Genomic DNA, 21,157 nt, shown 5'->3' on the forward strand with positions numbered 1-21,157 from the left:
ATTTATTTTATAGAAAACACACTAAACATTTTAGGGAAAGAAGGGTGTGTTATTTTCAAATTATTTTCAAAGAATCCAGAAAAATGTATGTAGGGAGGTGGGAGAGTGAGAGAAGAAGAGGGAGGGTGGAAATAAGAAAGCAAACTGTAGTACAGTGATAACACTTCGAGAAACCTGCTGTGATGGTCAGTTTCATGCATCAATTTGGCTGGGCTATAGTAACCAGTTATTCAATTAAACACTATTTCAAGTGTCTCTGTGAAGGTATTTTGTAGATGTGGTGAACATTTACAGTTATGATTGTAAGTAAAGGAAATTATCCTCAATAATATGGGTCAAGTCTCATCCCATGAGTTAAAAGGCCTCAAGGGCAAAACTGACATTTCCCTGAAGAAGTTCTGCCTGCGGACTACAGCTGCCCAAGGGTTTCCAGCCTGCCCACCTGCCCTACACATTTCAACCTTGCCAGCCCTCACACCTGCTTAAGCCAATTCCTTGAAATTAAGGGGAAAAAACACATAGGGATACGTATACATACATATATTACACACACACACACACACACACACACGTATAGACAAATATGGACACACATAGGTGTAGGTTATCTCCTACTGGCTCCATTTCTCTGGAACTGGAGAACACTGATACAGATTTTGGTACCATGAAGTGGGTGTGGCCATAACAAAGACCTAAAAATGTGGAAATGGCTTTGGAATTGGGTAATGGTAGAGGCTAGAAGAGTTTTGAGGCGTACAATAGAAAAAAACCTAAACTGACCTGAAGAGACTGTTGGTAGAAATATGGATGTTAAACTCAATTCTGGTGAGGATTCAGAAGGAAGTGAAATGCCTGGTAGAGAAAGCTTCTATCATCCTAAAGAATACACACACACACACACACATATGGTCATGACTAGAACACTGATAGAAATATGAACATTAAAGATGCTTCTGGGGCTTCCCTGGTGGCGCAGTGGTTAAGAATCCACCTGCCAATGCAGGGGACACAGGTTCGAGCCCTGGTCCAGGAAGATTCCACACACTGCAGAGCAATTAAGCCTGTGAACCACAACTACTAAGCCTGTGCTCTAGAACCCGTGAGCCACAACTACTGAGCCTGAGCTCCATAACTACTGAAGCCCACGTGCCTAGAGCCTGTGCTCCGTGACAAGAGAAGCCAGTGCAATGTGAAACCCGGGCACCGCAGTGAAGAGTAGCCCCTGCTCACCGCAACTAGAGAGAGCCCACACACAGCAACTAAGACCCAACGAGGCCAAAATAAATACATAAATAAATAACTTTATTTGAAAAAAAAAAAAGGTGTTTCTGGTGAGATCTCAGAAGGAAATCAGGAACGTGTTATTGGCTGCTGGAAGGATGGTGATCCTTGTCATAAGTTGCAGAAACCTTGGCTGAATTGTGTTGTACTACTGGGTGGAAAGTGAAACTCGTAAGTGAGGAATGGTTCAGAGGGCAAAGCCGAAGCACCCGAGGGAGAAGCCATGGGCCTGGAGGGCAGGGCAGGGCACCAAGCTACAGAAATTACCCTCAGGCCTTGAAACTTATGAATTTGTCCTCCTGGGTTTTGAACTTGATTAGGAACAGTGACCCTTTTACTCCTTCCAAGCTTCCCTTCTGGAATGAGAATGTGTACCCGATGCTTGCCCACCACTGTATTTTGCAGCAGTTAATCTGTTCTACAGGTTCACAGGTCCACAAATAGAGAGAAATTTTGCTCCAGAATAGACCACATACCTGATTTAGATGACTTAGATGATGAGATTTGGGACTTTTGATAAGATGATATTTACATGACATTTTGGACTTGGTGTTGATGCTACACTAAGTTGAGACTCCGGGGATGTTGGGATGGCATAAATGACTTTGCCCGAAAGACAGACATGTATCTTGGGGCACCAGAGGGTAGATAATGGGTTAAACAGTGGCCCCAAAAAGGTAAGTCCAAGTCCTAACCTTTGGTACTTGTGAAGGCTACATGAAAACAGAGTCTTTAAAGTTAAGGATCTTGAGAAGAGATCATTCTGAATCTGGGGAGGACCCTAACTCTAATGACTAGTGTCCTAAAGGAGAAAGGAGGGAGAGATTTGGCTTTACACAGCTACGTTAAGATGGAGGGATGTGTGTACAAGCCAAGAAGGCCAGGGGCTGTCAGCAGCCACTAGAAGCTAGAGGAAGCAAAGAAGGGTTCTCCCTTAACCCCCTGGGAGGGAATGTGGCCCTGCTGATGCCTTGAGTTTGGACCTCTGGCCTCCAGAGCCGTGACAGAATGAATTTCTGTTGTTTTAAGCCACTGAGCTTGTAGTAATTTGTTACGGCAGACCTAGGAAACAAATAAGCTGCATGAAGGGTCTATCAGAATTCTTTAAACTGCTTTTGTAACTTTTCTCTAAGGTGAAATTATATCAAAGTTGAAAGTTTAAATAAAATAACATCCAATAATATCTTCAGCTTGGTATGTAAATCCTTATGTAAACTGGTACCTGCCTCTTGCGCTCTCAGAATCATTTTACTCTGTCTCAAGACCATCTATATTTTACGACATCTTTTTAAAAGAGCTGGGCTCATAAAAAGAATCTGCCCCATGGCAGAATACTTACCACAAATAGTTAAGTAATTTAATATATGCTTTATTTGTTAAAACTTACCAGTTGCTTTTCACTCACAGGAGACGGAGGTGTGGGAGCAGCTTCTCCAGAAGCAGGACGCCAGGTCAAGAGCCTTTAAAACACCAAAATCACACCAGTCACTGAGAGTGTGCACCACATCGCATCCAACGTGTTTTGAAATGAAACGAGCTGGGAAGCAAGTTCAAGGTGTCCTACAAATGATCCAGGCGCCACCAAGTCATTTAGCAAGACTATGTCTTAATTTCCCAATCAGTAAAAACGCCACTACAATTCAATTCCAAACGCATCCCTTAGAAAAAGATAATTAACCGTAAAATACAGTATTTACAATATTGTAATACAAAATACAATAAATTTTCCTTAGATTATTACATTTACAGTAACTAAAACAAATGCTGAGATTTTCTTTTTTTCAATTCAGAACCACTGCTTGGTTTAATCTGGATGAATAAAATCTTATTAAATCACTTCATTATGACCCAAATTTTACATGATCAGACTAAAAGTTTGGGTATATAAAAAATTTAATTCATGTATTTGTTATGGTTTTATAGGAGTCTGATTTGCAATAAACACAAATTCAAAGAACACTGAGATATTTTAAAAAGGATTTCTGTTATGAGAAATCACTAATTACTATCAAACCTTTTATGTCCATCATTCAATATACAAATTTAAAGTTGTATAAAATCTTCTTACGCATGTGGAATTGTGGTTTTGAAGATGTCCAGTGTGCAGTTACAAGTTTTATCCCAGATTTCTAGGGTAAATTTTTCACCATTCAGAATAACAACGTTCTCTAAGCAGTTCGTACCAGATCGTGCTAACTGCTCATTGTCTAGAAGAGAAAAGAGCAATTCATTTGTGTATTACTAGGGTCACATTTAACACGTTGTGTCACTTATCTGGTACAGACCTACCTTGCTGCACACACCAGTAGAGCTGGGCAAAAATGTCATCCAAAAGTACATCACTGAGTACTTCTAAATACTGGGTGAACACATCGCAGATAGCATAAAGCGCATGATTACATGTCGTTGTCATCCACTCAGCTTTCTACAGGGGAGACGGTCATTAAATGAAGGTCAGGCCATTCATCAACTACTAGAATTTCAAAGAAACATGTTTGCATATTTAAAACGTAAGCCTGTAGGTTCCTTTCAGAGCACTTAACTCCTTGAATGTGACATTCACCTCAACTTTATATCTGATCTATTTCTCTTCATTATCCCTTAGCCATCTGCATATAAAATAACTATTTTCTGCACTGTTTTATTAAAAAAACACTGCATTGTCTGGCTATTAACGCTATGACTTTTCAAACAATTGACACTAATAACAACAGTTGGTCTTGCTCCAGAATATGACAGAACGTGGAAGAAAAATAGAGGAAGGCAATGGTAAGAATTTATCCAAGTGGGTTAGCATAGGTTTAAAATAAAATGGGTATAAGTAGGGGACTTCCCTGGTGGTGCAGTCGTTAAGAATCCGCCTGCCAATGAAGGGGACACAGGTTCGAGCCCTGGTTCAGGAAGATCCCACATGCTGCGGAGCAAGTAAGCCCGTGCGCCACAACTACTGAGCCTGCGTTCTAGAGCCCGCGAGCCACAACGACTGAGCCTGCATTCTAGAGCCCGTGAGCCACAACTACTGAGCCCACACATCACAACTACTGGAGCTCACGCGCCTAGAGTTGGTTCTCCACAACAAGAGAAGCCTGCACACAGCAACGAGGAGCAGTCCCCACTTGTCATACTTAGAGAAAGCCCGCGCAGCAACAAAGACCCCACACAGCCTCCCAAAAAGGGGGGGGGAGTGTAAGAATTTCTTTATTTTTCTCAAATGGACTAATCTGGACTAATTTTTTTTATTTTCATTATTTTTTTTGCGGTATGCGGGCCTCTCACCGTTGTGGCCTCTCCCGTTGCGGAGCACAGGCTCCAGACACGCAGGCTCAGCGGCCATGGCTCATGGGCCCAGCCGCTCCGCGGCATGTGGGATCTTCCCGGACCGGGGCACGAACCCGTGTCCCCTGCATTGGCAGGCAGACTCTCAAACACTGCACCACCAGGGAAGCCCTGGACTAATTTTTATACATGGTTTTGTGCCAGGGCATAAACATATGTCTACTTAGTCCACTTTATAAAATGTTTTAAGAGTCTACCTGTAGATCTAAAATAAAATTTTGTGCAGGTCAGAGAGGCCCCAAATTTGCATTTAATACACTATATGGGACAAAACACGGAGACCTGATGTTCTTTCCCACACTTACTGAAACACATACTGTAACTGGACTGTAGTAAGAGACTTTGAAATAAATAAATAAATAACCACGCGTTCCTTCTCTAATTCAGAGTAAGAAGCCCTACGAATACTAAGGAGGGCTACTGATGTTTTACTTGTGACAACATTAAAATGAGGAAAAGACACTGGAAGTTCAACAAAAACACTGAAAACAAAATCCAGTTCATTAACTCACTTCTATCCCCAAATTGCACTGTTTATAAAGACTTACTACTATATTATAATGCCTTAAAGAAAAAATTTCTAGGATTTTTTTCTGTTCACTGTGCTTAAATCTGAAATACTAAAATGTATTAGGGAAGAAAAGAACCTTCTGACATCACTGTGTTAAATGAAAACCTCATGTTCTCTTACCTCTGTCTGCTGTTCTGGCAATTTCATGTTGTCGAAGATTCTGAAAACAATTCTAAATAAATCCTGCCACCAGTGTTTTTCATAAGTGTGGCCATAAGTTTTCATTATTTCAAACATTACTGTTAAACCCCTAAAATGATAACATGTAATTAGGAAAGCTATAATACAAAAAAGCATACCACATTAGTATCCCCCTCCTAAAATAGTTTTTATAGTTAGTGCACAAAGTTACTGAAAGCAAAGTTTAAAACTGGTTTTAAACTAACACATGATACTGAGCTTTAAAAAATTTAGGTTGTAAAACAGGTTTCTTTAGGATGCATCATTTAGGAAAAAATTCCAAAGGCCTTGGCCTGAAAATTTTTTCTTCTACTTTTCTTCCACTCCCACCCCATCATTCCAGCATTTAAAAAATGTAAATGGAATTATAGATTGAGAAAGATCATCATTTGGGTGAATATTAATTTTGTGGCACTGTGGCCATGGAACTCAGTCTAAGAACAAATAAAATTAGATTTTGGAAAATCTTTTTCAAAGAGCTACAGGAATTTTTAGTTAACACTCTAATTGTTCATATAATATCCTCAAACTGAAGGATTTATCAAACTAATCCACTAAGACACCAGTGTGGGCAGGGTGTCTGCTTCCTGCTGTACCCCAGGCCAGAGCAGCACCTCTCACACAGGGGCACACAGTTAAGCATTCCTTGAACAAATAAACTGCTTTAATATCCCATTCTTCTCCTTTGAATAAGTGTTAAAACTAAAACTCAAAAGTGCCTTCTGATTCCTTATTACCTTTCTTGAAATAATGCCTTCATGTAAACATTAAAAAGCTTGATCTTTTCTCTATACATTAATTTCTTCTAGTAAAATATAGGTACCCTTCCACTTAGAAAAGGTTTATATTTCGAAAAGTCTGACAGTAAGCCAGAACAGAATTTCCTTTGAAACACTCCATAAGGACTGGTACGTGGTCTAGTTCATTTGCTGCTATGCTACCCCCGGGCCTAGTACATGCCTGATGCATAGTAGGCTCTAAACAAGTGCTTGTTCAACAGATGTGTAAAATAACATCATGGTAGTTCAGTCCTACGGCAAGTTCACAACAGTTTATTTGATCTGTAAGATACCTAATGTGCAAAATCAGAAGTAAAGGAACTACAGTAAAGGAATTCCTGTGGAAGAAACACACTCTGTCTTCCCCAGGAGAACCGTGTCAGAGTTCCATGTCTCCCCTACAATGGGACAAGGCTCCCTCTTCCTCCCACTCCAAGTAAACTGGATGCTAACTCCCAGGGCTGGGGTGAGTGGATGTGAAAATCCTGTTTCTTCCAGGCCCCCAAAGCAAGCACAGATCTATAGAGGTTTCCAAGGCTTTTTACTATTGAACAAGTTTTGATGAATACTTAAGTTGCTGGTGTAGGGAAAAAGAATGTGTAGGGCTCCAGGTTAATTATTCAACCCTAAATCTACAGAATTCTGAGGGACTCAAATGAGAATGCATTTGGAAGTACTTTGTAATTAGTGTGTTATACAAATCGTAGTGCTGCATTTTTAAATGTAATCTAAATAACTGCCTTTACAAATCCTGGAATGAGGTAAGAAAATCAAAGCCATCACTGAACAAAAAGTTTACTCATACTTCCCCTCTTTTTTACCAACTAGAACATCCCTTTTCTCTTCTCTTTAACAACTAGACCCATCCATAATCTGAACATAGGAAAGGGTGAGAAGCAACGCAGCGTGGTCCCAGACAAGGACAGGCTGAGAGGCTAAGAAAGCAGGTAGGTCCACGTCAAGCAGACTTCTACAAATAAACAAGGGCAGGGAGGGGGGTGCTGAGTTTCTATGACTCGTCAGTTATGACATGTTCGTTGCTCTACTGAAGTGGCTGGACATTTGAAAGCTGTATATCTAAATAATTTAGAGTTATATCAACTGGGGGCCATCTTGAATTTTATCAAGTTTCCTAACAGGTCCACTGACGAAAATCCTCAATGCCTACATGTGAAATATAATATGTGCTTGTGATTTACTAAATTCTATAACAAGTTTCCAAGGCGTGAGTCATATTTTGGATTATTTTCTATCTCACAAAATGTGTTATAACAAATAGCACTATAAAAGTGAAACATTTCTTAGGCTATAAAACAAACTTAACCGTGGCTGGGGACAGGTGTGGTTCTGGCATAAGTGGTGGAAGGAGAGATTCATTCTTTCATTATATTCTATCACTGATTTGTTACAAGTCTATACTACCTTTCTGATGCACTGTTGACAGACATTAGGATACACAAGTTGGGCATTCCAATTTGGCCATCAAAAAATACAGGGTGAGAAAAACAATACTATGGGATTGATATGAACTCTAACAAATTCATAACAACTTCTTATAACTGTAAGAAGTGTGCACTGAGTACCTGTCTGGTTACATTATACCCATAATAGTTTCTTTACAAATGGACTGGATATTCATATAGATCTTTTATTGACAATATACTTTTGAAAGAGTTCAATTCTTTTTGAACAGGCCTATATTATTCAAAACTATGTTACTGGCCAGTCTTCAAAAAGAAACGGTTCTTCACCTAAAATCCACCAAAGACATGCATTTGGAAATTCTTTTATCATTCATCAGAAGATAAATTTTGGTGCTAACTTCAATTTCTGATTGGAAACAAATGTATGAAAAGAAAGAATGTGTAAATTAACATAGAACCTAAAACTCAAAGTAGGCCATAATCAAATTTTAAGGAAAAGTAATTTATTTCCATTTTTTATTGTTGCTCTACATAACATATTTTAAAATCTGCCTATCGAATAACTACTATATTGGATAAAATTGAACTTGAGTTCACATAAGTTGATTTGATTAAAGTAAGAATAAGCCTCTCAAAATTTCAATTTCAAGTACTGGCTGTTACCTGGTTCTCACATCTAACTTGCATCTGTTGATGACACAGGACAACTCAAAGAGAGCTGGGAACCATCCCCTCACCCAAACCCTGTCTTCAGGTGCCACATTCATGTCGTCACTTGTGTATTCCTTGAAAGCCTTCAAGAAGAAATGCAGGTTTACTAAAGGCAAAACATAATACCTATACATTAAGCATATTATTTCTCCAAAAATTTTTTTAACACTTTACTAATCAAAAGTGAGCAATCTGATAACTTAAAAAAAGATGGAGATTACAACTGCCTATAGAGCACTGGACTAGAAACCAGAAGCTGCTTTCAGCTTCAACTCCATCACCAGTTTTCTGCATTATTCAAGTTTCCATTTTTATCATTTAAATGGTTATTACATCATGCAGCCATGGCACCGCACTGGGGAGGTGTGAAGTTCAAATGAGTAGATGTACATAAGAAGAACGAAATGCCCCACAGGTCCCTGTCAGTATGTAGTAAAAATCTATGAAGCATCACTGCTCCTTATGACAGTTACAAAGATAGATTCAGATATGCAAGTCAAAGCTGGCAGCCAGGTTGCCAATTCAACCTTTCACTTCAGTGCTTAAGCCTACACTCACCCATAGTCAACTTCAGTATATTACGGTAATGGCTAAAAACACAGGCTTGGGTTCAAATCCCAGGTCTCCTTTACTATCCCCCGCAGGCAGGGGCACATTTTTAACTTCCTTGTGCCTCAGATTCCTTACCTACATGGGGCTATAACACAACCTATTCCATAAAGCTGTTATGGAATATTAAACAAGTTAATACACGTGAAACACTCAGAAAAATACCTGACATCTTCAACAAATGTAACCATAACTCAGATAATTTTGAAAATTCAATACTTCATATCCCCACAATTCCCAAATAAACTTAGATCTCTGACTGGAAATAAATGCTCAGTAACATTCTGTTTACTAAATGATGCTATACCTGAGGTCTATCAGACACGTATTTTGCACAATGGCGAATAAGTCGAATCGCTTCCATACTTGTGTCTGGGAAAGCTGCATTGCATGCAAATTCAGACAAGCATTTCACTGCATCCTGGAAAGAATCAATGGTTGCTGGAAAGTGTTTTTCAAACACAAGGGCTATACGGGAGAAAAACACATAAATATAATTATCAACTTTCAGCTTTTCTTAATTATACCTCAAATACACCAACCTCTAGATGTAATGGATACTTCTTAAAGACTAAGGGTTTTAATGTCCAATAGACATCGGTTCCAATGGCTGTCCTGACCAGTTACTTGACTGCCTTGAGTAGTAGAAACAGGGAAACAGGCCTGTGTTTTGTTTACACGATAAACCCAGCACCTAATAGAGTGACTGGTACACAGTAGATACAAAATCAACAGTTGTTGAGTGAATATTCAAAATTACATTTAATCTCTCTGGATCTGAGTTTCTTAATCTATAAAATGGTGATAATAATCTGCACAGGATAGTGGTAAGCACTAAATAAAATGTAAGCACAGTGCTTAGCACTGTACTTAATTTACTTAATTCAAGCAAGCACTCAATAAATGACAGCTATGATGATGTCATCATTCTTGATGTTGATGATGATGACATCATTATCTTCTAGAGAGGCTTAATTTAGATCCTTAGTATTTTATTCTTCTTTAAAGTCAAAGGAGGCTGTGTAGTGCAGTGGTGAAAAACAAATGCTGTGCTTTAAGACTCTCTGGCTTTGCATCTCAACTCCATCACTCACTAGTTTTGTGCCTTTAGACAAATTACTTAACCTCAGTGGGTCTGAGTTTCCTTATCTATTAAAAAAAAGAGAGAGAGAATAATAAAGATATTTATCTCATACAGTTACTGTGAAGACTGAAGAAAATGCATGCAAAGTGCTTATAGTGCTTGCCATATAGTAAACATTCGAATAAATGTTAACTATAATATTACAATAATGATAATACTGTCACCATTTACTCTGCTTCTGTAGGCAAAACTTGGAAAACTTAAAGCCCATGACAAGCCCATAATCTTATACTTGAATTATCTTCTGAACACATTAAAGTTTTGTTTTCTTTAACTTGAACAGAGCTTAGAGGATACTCACTGACAATATGCCCCGTTGTTTGGAACGCAAGTTCAACTATGCTTTCATCTTGATCGGATGCTGCTAGATGAAATACAGAGAAAATGTTCTTCCATCCAGACCGAATGTTAGCAGCTTGAGAATTAACCATCTGTGCTATACACCGTACAACCATATCTCGAATTGTTGGAGACCTAAAATATTAATACAATCGCTTGGATAAAACTCATCAGGTTTTTTTCCTTTTCTTCTGTTTTTCCCCCTACTGAGGAAAATAAGGTATTTTTCTGATATTAAGCAATTCAACAAATATAGTACCTGTTCCGTTTCATTATATGTTCAAAAGGTCTTAAGAAATCCTTCTGGAATCTGAAGTTAGCAAGCTCCCCTTTCTCTAAGAACTTCATTGACAATTGCCTCAAGGAGTCTACTGCAAAAATAGCTACATCTTCATTAGGATTACAGCCAACCTGTAATGGCAACAGAAATACAGGGTGCTAATATCAGCAGTGAAACTTGCTAATTCTTTATTTTTTATTTTAGAAAAAATATATAATTAATAGCATAGATAGGTAAATTCAAAGATTCTCCATAAAGGCACTAAGTGTGCTAACAATATTTCTCAACAAGAAGAACATATTTTAACTAAATTCTTAAAACTTAGAGCAATTATTTCTAAAAGAAAAAACAGGACTCAAAGGGTTTTCTAAATCTAACTACAAAAATGTAATAAAAAACTGATTGGAAAGGAAAAAGGTCTCAATTAGATTACGATAAGGAAATTTTAAACAACAAAAAATTACAAACTAAGCAAATCCTGTAATTACTCAAATACCTTATTAAAATGATCTCCAATAACTTCCCAAATTCGAGACCACTGCAGTCTTATTCTTCCCATGTTGTAATATGATATTTCTACTATTTTTTGTAGACTAAACATTCTTGGATGTGTAGTGGAAAGTAATTCATCCATAGACACAGCACAGAGCCAACGGACGAAGTCCACTATAATATAAATGGGTTAACATTTTTAAAACTTAACTTTGAAGTCTTTTAAGCTAAAAAATCAGTTTTTAAGTGGAGTAAATGTACATACTTACCAATAGCATTTCCATCTAGCCTTGTGGACCCTGTAAATATTCTAAAGAAAAAAATATAATTCAAAAACTTGTAATGTCTCACTTCTGATACATCAATTCAAAAGTAAGTGGCCTGGGGTACGAGCTACTTTTATCTGTTTTAAGGGAACAAAAAATCAGGTAATCAAATGAATATTTTTTATCATGTATTTTAGTGACAAGTATAGCTTGGATGTCCCTCCCTCCCTCCTTTGTACCGAATGATATATTAGAGCACAAATACACTGTTGTAATTTTTTTATTAGTAAATTTATAAACACTAAGAAAGGTCTCTTACGAGAGTCTTAGAATAAGAAAAATGTTAAGCTGTAAAACTAATAATTGGCATACACAAAACAAGATTTTTCAATTTTCCTGAGTATTTACCCACATTAAACATGTTCTTAAAATGAAAACTTCTACTTTATTTTTATAAGCAATGTGTGTTTGATTCAAAAACTCATTTATGTTAAATTACAAATGGTTAATGGAACCTTGCAAATAGTCTCCAACAGTTTAACCAACAAGTGGCTAACCCACTTTTCTTACAGCATTCAAATGGTGAGAGCTAAGCTATGCTGTCCAGCTTTGCCCTGCCTTCTTCACTGAGCTCTTTTACCGTGTTTCAAAGTTTCATAAAAGATTTCAGCATAAACATATTAGTCCTCTAACTTTAAAGTCTGCATTTTTATCCATGTTCCGAGCTTGTACCCAAGGGTTTGATACGACTTCCAGGATGAACTGATATTCCGTAATTTAAAATGTACATCATAGTATTTGCACGATAAAAAGGAAACCTCAAAGGCAGCAGCAGGTCAAATATTAAACTTAGAAATAACAGTCGTCATAGTAACAGTAATAGCTACCAACAATCACAAGGTGGATACTATCCTAATTGCTTTATATATATATCCACTCACATAATAATCACAAACACCATGATTATATATACTGTTATATTCCCAATTTTATCAACATAGAAACTGAGGCACAAAGATATTGAATAACTTTCTGAAAGTCACAGGATCAGTAAGTGTTAGAGACAAGATTCAAACCAGGACAGGCAGACTCCAGAGTCCACCCTCTCAACCATTTTGCTATACTGCTTCACACTTACCTGAGCAAAACATAATTTAAACATTTAAAATACATTCTAGTTTTTTCCTACTACCACTATCTAAAAATTCTGGGTATATCATGATTTTTCAACCTCAATGTCCTTGAAGGTCTATGCATCCTGGCAATGAGTAACAAAAACAAGATAGGAAAAATGGCTTAAAAACTGACAATGCAATAACTCAGAATCTTATCTCCTGCCAAAGGGGTATCTTGAGATTTCCTATATTGCTCTTATCAGTAGAACAAAACAACAATTCAAAAATCTGACTGAAAACACAATCTGGGAGAAAAAGTAAGAGTAATGGGGCCCCACTGAATCCACTGGTTAGACTGGATCCAGAAATTTACAATATACAAAGCCTACAAACCTCTCACATGAACAAAAATGAGATTCGCTAGACTCTGCATTGTGAATGTCATTAAGCTGTTTCTCAAACTAGAGGTATTCTCATGGAAGGCAATGGCTATAAAAACCATACCACAAAGAAGGTCAAAACTAAACAGTGGGCTTCCCTGGTGGCGCAGTGGTTGAGAGTCCGCCTGCCGATGCAGGGGACGCGGGTTCGTGCCCCGGTCCGGGAAGATCCCACGTGCTGCGGAGCGGCTGTGCCCGTGAGCCATGGCTGCTGAGCCTGCGCGTCCGGCTCCGCAACGGGAGAGGCCACAACAGTGAGAGGCCCGCGTACCGCAAAAAAAAAAAAAAAAAAAAAAAAAAAAAACTAAACAGTACAGGGGAAACAACAGGAGAAGGAACAAAAGAAACGAGAAAGCTTTTTTTCTTTTTTTTAACTGAGAAGGAAGCAAGTGACAAGGCATATAGGAGTAAAGAACAGAAGCTGAGATGGCGATTATATGCAACTCCAGGGGAAAGCAGCAATGAATCCTGTAAATGTGGTGAGATGGTGAAGAACAAAGGCAACAAGAACAGAGAAGTTCGTCAGCAAACAGGTTCTGTCGACTCAGGAGACAGTGGAACGTCGGTGGAGCGCGCATCCTGAGAAAGGACATTTAAATTCCTACTCACTTTGGTAGCCTCTGAGGGGTCACTCTATTTCTAGTAACGCTCCACTAAAGATAAGTCAGATGGTGGAGCACAGCAGTCTGTGGAGGCATTTAAAGTTAAGCCTTAATATACTAAGGCAGGAGAACAGAGCTGTGTTTCACAGAATCATCTATGAAATGGATTCTACATGCCATGTATGAAAAGCAGAGAACAGAAGTATGAGAATCTTGTGTGTTAATATCAAAAGACATTCCCTGAAAAGTACGAGTAGGAAAAGAAAATTGATAGATTACTAAATTCATTCACATTATGATAGCAATGTAACAATGCAAAAAAAAAAAAGATAAAACTTGCAGATTCCGGATCAAATAAACTTTTAGCTGGATGCGACATACAGGCAGACTAAATTCCTGTGTATTTAACGTTTTCGTAGTGAAAATATCAGACGTAACATTTACTGCTTAGACCCAAATGAAAGATGTTTATGAGCAAACACAGTTGGGGAGGAGCTGTCCATATTTTCTGATAGGTGACAGAATATTCCAAAGTGAGGGATGGGTCAGTATAAAGCTAGATCTGGTGTGCTTAAAAAACAATAATAAAAATAAAAACTATGGTACTAAATAACTGCTTTTTAACTTTCAGGGATAAATCATTCCTGGACAAAATCCACCCCTGCAAAGTTTAGTAATACTTATGAAGTATCTGGTTTAACAATGCCTAGCAAATGTTTCCCTAGCAAATCCTAGAGGATCAGGTACCCCAGATTAAAGTGCCCTATATTCTCCTAAATTCTAACAGTACAGGATTCCAAATACAAAACTGAAGATAATCAGAAAATTTTACCATTTTAAAGCTTTTGATGGAACCACATATATCTTTCCATTGATTAATATAATTAAGCAAAGAAAAATTATTTTATTTTCCATATTTAGTTCCTATACTTGTCATAACAGATTATCCAGAACAACAGGCCTAAGGACAGTAAAATGACTTTTCTTGCTGGACAAGTACAGAACTTTCCAGGATGATGCCTGACAATATTCTCACCACTGTCTTGAATACCAGGGATATCTCACTGAATTAGCTTATAGATTAGAATCAGAATATTACAAATAAAAATAAACTCAGATACTCAGAAAGGAATTCAGAAGAAATTTAACAAGGAAGTGATATGTACCACATAAGAATAAAATAATCTTATAACAAATCAAAGAGGTAACTTTTAATGCTGTCACTATAAAGTAAAATTTAAATATTGAGGTCTTGTATAAAACTGGACATTGAATTTATGTTGTAGAAGTATCTGGTGATGAGTTTGAGACAATGAAGTACTAACAGAATTTGTGCTAAGACTCCTCTGAAACAGCACACATTCTTAAAATGGAGAGGCATATCATTTGTTCAAATGAGTGACATGTCTCCCTGTAACAAACAGTGGACAGCTGGATAAATCAGAACTGGCTTTGGTCATACAAAATATATTATGGAAACAGACTGTTGCCTGAATAGATTCTCATAATGACAGTGAAGATGATTTTCTGGATGGCTAGAAAACCATTTGGAAGACATCTATCCTAGTAGTAGAAGGGCAGATATTACACTGCTCTGGAGCTGTACATGCAGGCAGAAAGGCAGAGAGGTTGAACACACTCAGAGATATGCTGCCTGAGTGTATATCTTGGTGCCACTCCTCCAAATTCTCTACTAATGAAAGGGTTAAGGTAATAATCAAGACAAGATTAGCCTGGTTGTGAGAATGAGCAAATTACCTAATTCCCCTCGTCTCAGTTTCCTCATTTGTAAATTGAGGACAATAATAATACTTATCTCAGAGGCTGCTGAAAGGATAAAATGAAGTAACACATGGAAAGCACTTTGTTTTTTTGGTTTGTTTTAAAGTGAATCAGTTATACATATATCCAACTCTTTATTAGATCCCCTTCCCAGAAAGCACCTTGAAGAGTGCCAAGCAGCACGTGTTAAGCCTTTGAGTTATATAGTAGGTATAAGACGATACACAATCTTTTTTCAACCTTCACAAGAGAAAGGCAAATTACCTCCTTCCCTTAAAAAAAAAAAAAAAAAGGAAAGCAAGTGGACATTGGACATGAAGAATTCTTTTCAAGGAAAAAGTTCCAGGGAGTATTGCCAGGGCCAGTAGCAAATGAACACTCTAGTTCTGTCCATACTTAGAGCAAAAAGTTTTTATCTAAAGCAAAGTAAAATAATGGATCAGCATGAGTCTCTAAGCACCAAAAACAATTATAGTACATATTGTATTTTTGAAAGTTTCCATCAGAAGTGTTAAAAAAAAATTTAAACATCAGTGTTGTAAAATGTTAAGTTTCAATTATTTGGGCATCCATCTGGAAAAAGCTCATCTTCAAAAAAAAAAAAAACCCACTAGATATTGTTTTACACACTGGGAATTTTTAAAATCTAGAATAAACTAAATATTCTATAGTAAAATAAACCATAGTATAGATTTTCTTTTAGAAAACAAACTAAAAATGAGGAATATCTGGTAATGTGTATAATATACAAATTTTGAAATCCTATTCAAAGAAGTTTATAATGAGAATTGCCACCAAACCCCTTCATTTCACCCATAATTCAATACTATATCATACACTCAAAAAGACAAATTATACTCTATTTTCAAACAGGGATAATAAGGGGAGTACATTTTCTATAAAGGAAATTTTAAAAAAGAAAAAAAAGAACCTTGTTTTTTCTCATCAAGGGTACAATTTCCCTAATGCGCACTAATGTCTATCACTTAAATTTTCATACTGTTTATCTCCTTCCTATATTCTATGATTTGAAAGCAAAATTATAGGTACTTCATCATTTAAATCACAGCATATCACAATACAGTCTTATATTACTTAAGAGAAGATGTCCTGGCAATAACGTTTCTCTTTTAACTAACGAGCAGATACATCTAAGTGCTACAGAATTAAAAGTGTCCATCTGAGAAGGGAATAAAGCAAGCACCTTACCTATCTACGGCAACGACAACACTCTGAGAACTGGTCTCTCCAATGGATTCCTGAATACTTGCTATCTGCTTCCAGTCCACATTTCCTCCAACTGCCACACAGGAAAGGGAGGCATTTCAGTATGAAAAGCATTCAGCGGAAGAGCACACGTTCAGTTCTAAAACACATTTCTGAAATCAGTTATTTTCCTAATGAAAGAAATCAAGCTTTGGGGAAGCGATTCTTTTGATATCAGTGATCATTTATCAAGGCCAAAGGTGTTTATTGAGCTATATACTAAGTGGTATACAGACATGGTTAAAGACACAAACTGTGTTTGCAAAGATCACACAACTTAGGGGCACTGAGAATTTTGATCACAAAATTAATGACATTAGGAATAATTTCCCTCACTGTTTAAGAAACACAGCACCAACCCCAGTTCCAAAGATATCTACTAATGGGCTTCCCTGGTGGCGCAGTGGTTGAGAGTCCGCCTGCTGATGCAGGGGACATGGGTTCGTGCCCCAGTCCAGGAAGATCCCACATGCCGCGTCCGTGAGCCACGGCCGCTGAGTCTGCGCGTCAGGAGCCTGTGCTCCACAACGGGAGAAGCCACAACAGTGAGAGGCCCACGTTCCGCAAAAAAAAAAGATACCTACTAAGGAGGATTACCAATTCCATGTATCGATAATTAGATCTCCCCTGTAATGCACTCTCCAGTCCCATTTACAAATGTTTACCGGAAATTCTACCAGTATGCTGTAATATTCTCTTATTCAAAAGAATCACTCATCTTTTCCCCCAACACTGGTTCCATGTGTTAGGTAGCAAAACAACAGTTTCCCCAGTTTTCAAACTCTTAACCTTACAATCATCTTTGATATCCTTCCCTCCCTCCACTTTCACTAAATCTTTCTTTTGGGCTGTTTTTCATATGATTCATTCATTTTCATCCCTACTCGGTTTAGACCATTGTAACTTCAGGCCCAGATGACTATTACTATATATAACAGTTCCCTCACTGCTTTCCCTTTTGCTGATTTTCCCCCTCTTCAATCTCTCCTTTCTTCTCCTGGACATTAATTTTCCTAAGTCATCACCTTCATTTTGCTTACTATTACTTTCAGGACAAAGTATAAACTTTTCAGCCTAGAGCTTAAGGCAGTTCCCTTCAACATTCTTTTTTTTTTTTTTTTCCCTTCAACATTCTTGCCAATACCTGTCTCTATTCAGGCCATCCCACAACTACCTAAAATTTATCTACCAAGACCCAAATTTGAGTTCTCAATGAAGGATTCCCCTCCACTGTTTCACCTTGCTCTGTAAGTATTTAAGTTTATACTTAAATAAATACTGCTCAAATAAGAATTTCTTCCATTTAGTCTCTTATTTAAATTACTTTAGGTGTGTTACTGTTGCCTTCTCAGCCAGATAAAAAGTTCCAAGATTAGGAACCAAATCATACACTTTCTTTGTATTCCTCTACTCAGTATTAAGTCCAAAGCAAATGCTCAACAAATACTTGTTGACTTGATTGACTAGACACTCAATAAATGACTTTTTGAATGCAAACATAATAGACGATGTTATTTAAACTAGCTGAACTCAAATTCTATTCCGGGAACTGAACAAAGTGAAAAGAATGTGATCCCTGTCCTACAGAGCTAACAATTTACCAGGAGAGACAGGCTTACAACCAACTTTAATACAATATAACAATTATTTCATGGCTGAAATGAACTAATTACATATAATACAAGTGTTGTTAAACAGAACTAATTTTGACAGGGGAAGGGAGAATGCGGTGTTAGCTCATGGAAAGGCTTCACATGACAAAATATTAATTCAAGTTAGGCCTAAAAGGATGATCATGTGGGAAAGAAAGGAGAAAAAGCAATTCAGGAAGAAGGAGCAGCATACATAAAGTAATGGAAGTATGCACGTGCAGGTCATGTTCCAACACACTTGGGTGAAGCCATAATGGAGGATGATTCTGGCAGGGGACAATGAAGGAGAGAAAGACGAGCAGTAGGAGATGAAGCTGGAAAAACAGACTAGAAATAGAATGTGAAGAACCTGGACTGTCACGTTTAATGCACTACTTTTGAGAACAGGGAACCATCAGACCTTTTAGGAGATTGACATGATCCAATCTATTTTCTGAAAAGTAATTCTGGTAATATCTGTAGAACACAGTGAAACAGGCAGAGCTACTGGAGCCATGGAGACAAATTAAGAGTCTATTTCTATAACACAAGTGAACAAGGATGACAGCCTGAAATAAGTGACAGAGAACTGGGGTGGTAGGGAAATACTGTCAAGCCACACCTGAGGTATGTAGCACATTACAGGAATTTAATGAAGAAAAATCTGTGAGAAAAAATGCCAGTCACCACATAACTTTCTTTGTGTGTCAACTGAATGTCCTTCCTATAGAGATTTCTATACCTTTTATATTTAAATACTGATATAATAATTTGTGATCATTAATAATAAACTTACTTAAAGAATATTTAAAATGCCTAACAATCCAAGAACCAATTTCATAAATATATAAAATCTTTCAGGGCTTCCCTGGTGGTGCAGTGGTTGGGAGTCCACCTGCCAATGCAGGGGACACGGGTTTGAGCCCTGGTCCGGGGGGATCCCACATGCCGCAGAGCGGCTGGGCCTGTGTGCCGCAGCTGCTGAGGCCCGTACGTCTGGAGCCTGTGCTCTGCAGCGGGAGAGGCCACTGCAATGGGAAGCCCACGCACCACAACAAAGAGTAGCTCCCGCTCACCGCAGCTAGGGAGAGCCTGCATGCATCGGCGGGGACCTGACAGCCAGAAATTAAAATAAAATAAAATAAAAAAAAATCTTTCAAACATCTGTATAACAGTATAAGTAACAGGCTAATAATTTCAGTTTTACCAAAGAAATTATTCAAAAGCACAAATATTTAGGTTAACTAAGAACAAAGATGTAGGTGCTGTGATATTCACGTAAGATTTATATGACCAAGCAACTGAATTTTTAAACTTTAATATATACCATAAAAGAACAGTATGCATATAATTCAAACCTAATAATCATATGCTATGTATTCTTTTCTTTCTTTCTTTTTAAAATAAATTTATTTATTTATTTTTGGCTGTGTTGCGTCTTCGTTACTGTGCCCGGGCTTTCCCCAGTTGTGGCGAGCAGGGGCTACTCTTCATTGCAGTGCGCAGGCTTCTCATTGCAGTGGCTTCTCTTGTTGCGGAGCACGGGCTCTAGGCACACAGGCTTCAGTAGTTGTGGCACGTGGGCTCAGTAGTTGTGGCTCACGGGCTCCAGAGCACAGGCTCAGTAGTTGTGGCACACGGGCTTCGATGCTCCACGGCACGTGGGATCTTCTCGGGCCAGGGCTCGAACCTGTGTCCCCTGCACTGGCAGGCAGATTCTTAACCACTGTGCCACCAGGGAAGTCCCATGGTGTGTATTCTTAATAACTAAAAGTTCCATGTTTCCAAAAAGTGAAAGTACAGATTTGTATCACAGCAGTAAGAAAAGTCAGATAAACATACACTCAGCCCCATTAACCTGGTTACATGAATATCTGGAGTATGGATGCTGTTAATAAAGGAGGATATTAATTTATTTCTTAAAAAACATATTATATACAGACTAAACCAGCTCAGTCATCTGTACCACATCCTCTTCTAGCTTCAGTTCTGACCACAGCATCCTGAAGAAAGCATTTGTCTGAGCAGGTGACAGGGCACAGTTGGAAGGGTGGACATCTGCCACACTGGGCGAGCTGGGAACTAACCACTGAGATAAGCTGAAGGGAGGGCTCTGCCCAACAGGGGCCGCGTCAACAGAGTGGCTCCCTCTAGGACACAGATTAAAATCTGAGAGACCTGATCACTTTGCAGTGAGTGGAGAACGCAGCAAGCTGAAAAGAGAAGTGGACGACACAAGAGGAAGCCTATATAAAGCATAAGAGAGGTGGAAGAGTATGGCTGGTCGCTTGAGTGGCTTGGAAGCTTGGAATTTTTATCTCATTTCCAGATTCCAAGTGTATATTTTAATATAAATTCCCTTTTCCTGAAGGGAGAAGACAGCTCTTCTCATCTCCTTGCAACCTAAGTAGCACAGCAGCACAGTGATCAAATTAATTTTACTTCATTATCAAGTATACCACTAAGCATTATCAGCAATTATTATTTCCCTTGTTTTTACTAACACTGATAGAAGATAAAATATTCCACTGGTATATTATTTTTAGTGTAACCTACTTCTGTTACTTGCCAAAACTGAGCCCTGGCAACCTCAACTATCTTTGGTTGGGCTTTCCTCCACTCCCTAGGACTTATTGGAAAAAAAAAAAAAGCAGCTTTCAAAAGCTGCTGAATCAATCAATGCACATTCACTTCACTTGCCTGTAAATATTTTTCATTTGTATCTCATTCTGCCTGCTGGAACAATTATAGTTCTAATGTCTGAGTCAGACTTCCAGGTTACTTCCAGGTTACATAGGTCACCAACCATGCAGGTGCTCAGGCAGTTCTAAATCCTGCAGCTGGCTCACCAAGTCATCGGGTCTATACCTACACCTCCCAGAATCACAGAATCTAAGATACAAGTGAGG

The 21,157-nt window shown here is 38.1% G+C and overlaps 1 protein-coding gene across 9 annotated transcripts in view; it reads right to left on the reverse strand.

Annotated features, from left to right (window-relative positions):
- Positions 1-21,157, reverse strand: part of ARFGEF1 (ARF guanine nucleotide exchange factor 1) — a 144,970-nt gene that overhangs the window by 18,826 nt on the left and 104,987 nt on the right. For 5 of the 9 annotated variants that reach the window (XR_012327204.1, XM_019925210.3, XM_019925212.3 and 2 more), the window contains 11 exons: positions 16,561-16,651; positions 11,416-11,456; positions 11,151-11,320; positions 10,634-10,785; positions 10,337-10,509; positions 9,199-9,359; positions 8,235-8,365; positions 5,309-5,438; positions 3,571-3,706; positions 3,350-3,488; positions 2,669-2,741 (listed from right to left, as the gene is read on the reverse strand). Coding sequence is in view for 8 of the 9 variants with exons in the window: in XM_019925210.3 (XP_019780769.1) it covers positions 2,669-2,741; positions 3,350-3,488; positions 3,571-3,706; positions 5,309-5,438; positions 8,235-8,365; positions 9,199-9,359; positions 10,337-10,509; positions 10,634-10,785; positions 11,151-11,320; positions 11,416-11,456; positions 16,561-16,651 (1,397 nt within the window). In the remaining variant the exon portion in view is untranslated. Of the gene's footprint in view, positions 1-765; positions 877-2,668; positions 2,742-3,349; positions 3,489-3,570; positions 3,755-5,308; positions 5,439-8,234; positions 8,366-9,198; positions 9,360-10,336; positions 10,510-10,633; positions 10,786-11,150; positions 11,321-11,415; positions 11,457-16,560; positions 16,652-21,157 lie in introns of those variants that run through there. The other 4 variants (XM_073794465.1, XM_073794463.1, XM_073794466.1 and 1 more) reach the window with 4 other exon arrangements.

This window comes from Tursiops truncatus, chromosome 17 (genome assembly GCF_011762595.2).
Source record: "Tursiops truncatus isolate mTurTru1 chromosome 17, mTurTru1.mat.Y, whole genome shotgun sequence".
NCBI lineage: Eukaryota > Metazoa > Chordata > Mammalia > Artiodactyla > Delphinidae > Tursiops > Tursiops truncatus.